This window comes from Grammomys surdaster, unplaced genomic scaffold (genome assembly GCF_004785775.1).
Source record: "Grammomys surdaster isolate TR1022 unplaced genomic scaffold, NIH_TR_1.0 125846, whole genome shotgun sequence".
Lineage (NCBI taxonomy): Eukaryota > Metazoa > Chordata > Mammalia > Rodentia > Muridae > Grammomys > Grammomys surdaster.
Window position 1 is genome coordinate 1,352,789 of NW_021620672.1, and position 2,267 is coordinate 1,355,055.

General features: G+C 42.7%; 1 protein-coding gene across 10 annotated transcripts in view; it reads left to right on the forward strand.

The window, feature by feature from the left end:
* LOC114640634 (nuclear autoantigen Sp-100-like) overlaps positions 1-2,267 on the forward strand; it is a 76,712-nt gene that overhangs the window by 51,584 nt on the left and 22,861 nt on the right. For 9 of the 10 annotated variants that reach the window (XR_003714177.1, XM_028789590.1, XM_028789589.1 and 6 more), the window contains one exon: positions 1,345-1,419. The exons of the other annotated variant lie outside the window; for it this stretch is intronic. Coding sequence is in view for 8 of the 9 variants with exons in the window: in XM_028789590.1 (XP_028645423.1) it covers positions 1,345-1,419 (75 nt within the window). In the remaining variant the exon portion in view is untranslated. The remainder of the gene's footprint in view (positions 1-1,344; positions 1,420-2,267) is intronic. 10 annotated transcript variants of the gene reach the window in all.

Sequence of the window (2,267 nt, forward strand, 5' to 3'; positions counted from 1 at the left end):
AAGAAAGAAAGAAAGAAAGAAAGAAAGAAAGAAAGAAAGAAAGAAAGGAAGGAAGGAAGGAAGGAAGGAAGGAAGACAGAAAATGAGAGAGAGAAAGGAAAGGAGAGAGAGAAAGGAAAGGAGAGAGAGAGACGAAGAAAGGAAAGAAAGAAGGAAGGAAGGAAGGAAGGAAGGAAACCAAACACCCCTGGAAAGTACACAGTGGAGATTTGGAGTGGGGTGTTTTTTTCTAGTCCCCTAGACTCCCTTACTCAAAGACATAATGTCTTTCTCATTCGGCCTCCTGAAGTTTCCACGTCTCTAGCATCAATTAAGGATCAAGCTTCTGCATACAAGCCTTTGGGAAACATTTAAAATCCAAAGCATAACAGGCTCGTGTTGATGCCCGGCCCACAACAAGCACTTAAGTGTTATTTCTCATTAGTATTATTTTCCGTATGTCCCCTGGGAAACAAACCAAACTGTGTGGAGTTATTTTCTGTATTAATTCTAGAGTAAATGAATTGAATCAATGTCAGGGCAAAGGAAATGCCATCTGGGTAAAATGGGGCCTCTCAATTTGGGTTACTACTGCTGTGATGAAATACTATAACCAAAAGGAACCTTGGTAGGAAAGGTTCTGTTTCACTCACGGTTATATATAACAGTTTGTGCTCAAAGGCGGTGAGGACAGGAACTTAAGCAAAGCAGGAACCTGGAGACAGACACTGATGCAGAGGCCATGGAGGGTGCTGCTTACTGGCTTGCTCCCCACAGCTTGCTCAGCCTGCTTTCTTATAGAACCCAGGACTACCAGCCCAGGGATGGCACCACCCACAATGGGCTAAGGACTCTCCCATCAATCATTATTTAAGAAAATACCCTATTGTCAGGTGGTGGTGATACAAGCTTTTAGTGGTAGAGGCAGGAGAATCTCTGTGAGTTCAAGGCCACCGTGGTCTACAGAGCAAGTTCCAGAACAATCAAGGCTACACAGAGAAACACTATCTCAAAAAAACCGAAGATAGACATAGATATAAAGAGATAGAGAGATAGAGAGATAGAGAAAAAAACAGAAAAGAAAATGCCCTATAGGTTTGTCTACAGGCTGATCTTCTGGGGACATTTTCTCAGCTGAAGCTCCTTCCTCTCCGATGACTCTAACGTGTCAAATTGATGTGACACCAGAATGCCAGGTTAAATATCAGAGACTTAGTAATTACAAAGTTATGAGCTACATATTTTTTACTGTCTATAAGACCTTTTTACAAGTAACAGTAGCACAGGAAATCTGAAAAGCACTATTATGTACACTGTAGTCTTTTAGAAGTATCTGGTTTCTGTTTATGTTTTCTATTTCCTCAGGGAAAAGGAGAGGGAGACATGGAAACTACTTAATACGGAACATCAAAATCCCAATGAGAACAAGCTGGAGAACAGGTTAAAGATAAAACACGATACATTTTCAGTACTAAATTTTCATCCTTTATACTACATACTTCTAATAACAAACCCATTTCTCTGACTGTTTGATGAAGGCATGGTAACCACTGAGAAATAATCACAATTTAGTCAGTTTCCAAAGTATGTCTGGGAAAGGGACCAAAGATGACAGCTTCACAAACAATTGACATATTGATGTGTCTATGGTCAGACAAGGTCCCTACAGCCTCTACTGAACTTTCAAGGGCAGAAATAGCTGTAAAGCAAAACTTCAGAACAAACACCACTGAGTGACAGGTGATACAGCTTATCCTCTTCTGGACTAAACCCATGTGGTCACTGTACAGACATGAGCCTGTTAGTTCTTCCCTCATACCTCAGTTGGAACTCATCTGTAAAGTGAACTAACGTGATAGATTGGCTGTCATCAAGATCAACCCAGTTCTTTGGGTGACTTCACAGTTTATGACTCTCGCTGAAACTTGGCAAGCACGGTGGATATCCTCTCTCCTGCCTGTGAGGCATCTTCCATGACTCCTGGGTATAAGCAGCTGGAGGGAGAGGGGAACAGCTTGTCCTGTCTGAGTAAGCCCCTCACTTCTGCCCCACTTGCCAATTGCAAGTGATTCTACGGCTTGGCCAAGCTTCTCTTCCAGCCAGAGAGTATTGCTGTGAAGAGGTGAGTTGAGCGGTTGAGCATAGAGGAGGGAGGAGTGTGCCCCACTGAGACTACAATCTGCCCTCCAGCCAGTCTCTGGCCCAGATCTGACAAATTATTGAATCCATTAGTCTAAAATAATCTCTCTCTCTCTCTCTCTCTCTCTCTCTCTCTCTCTCTCTCTCTC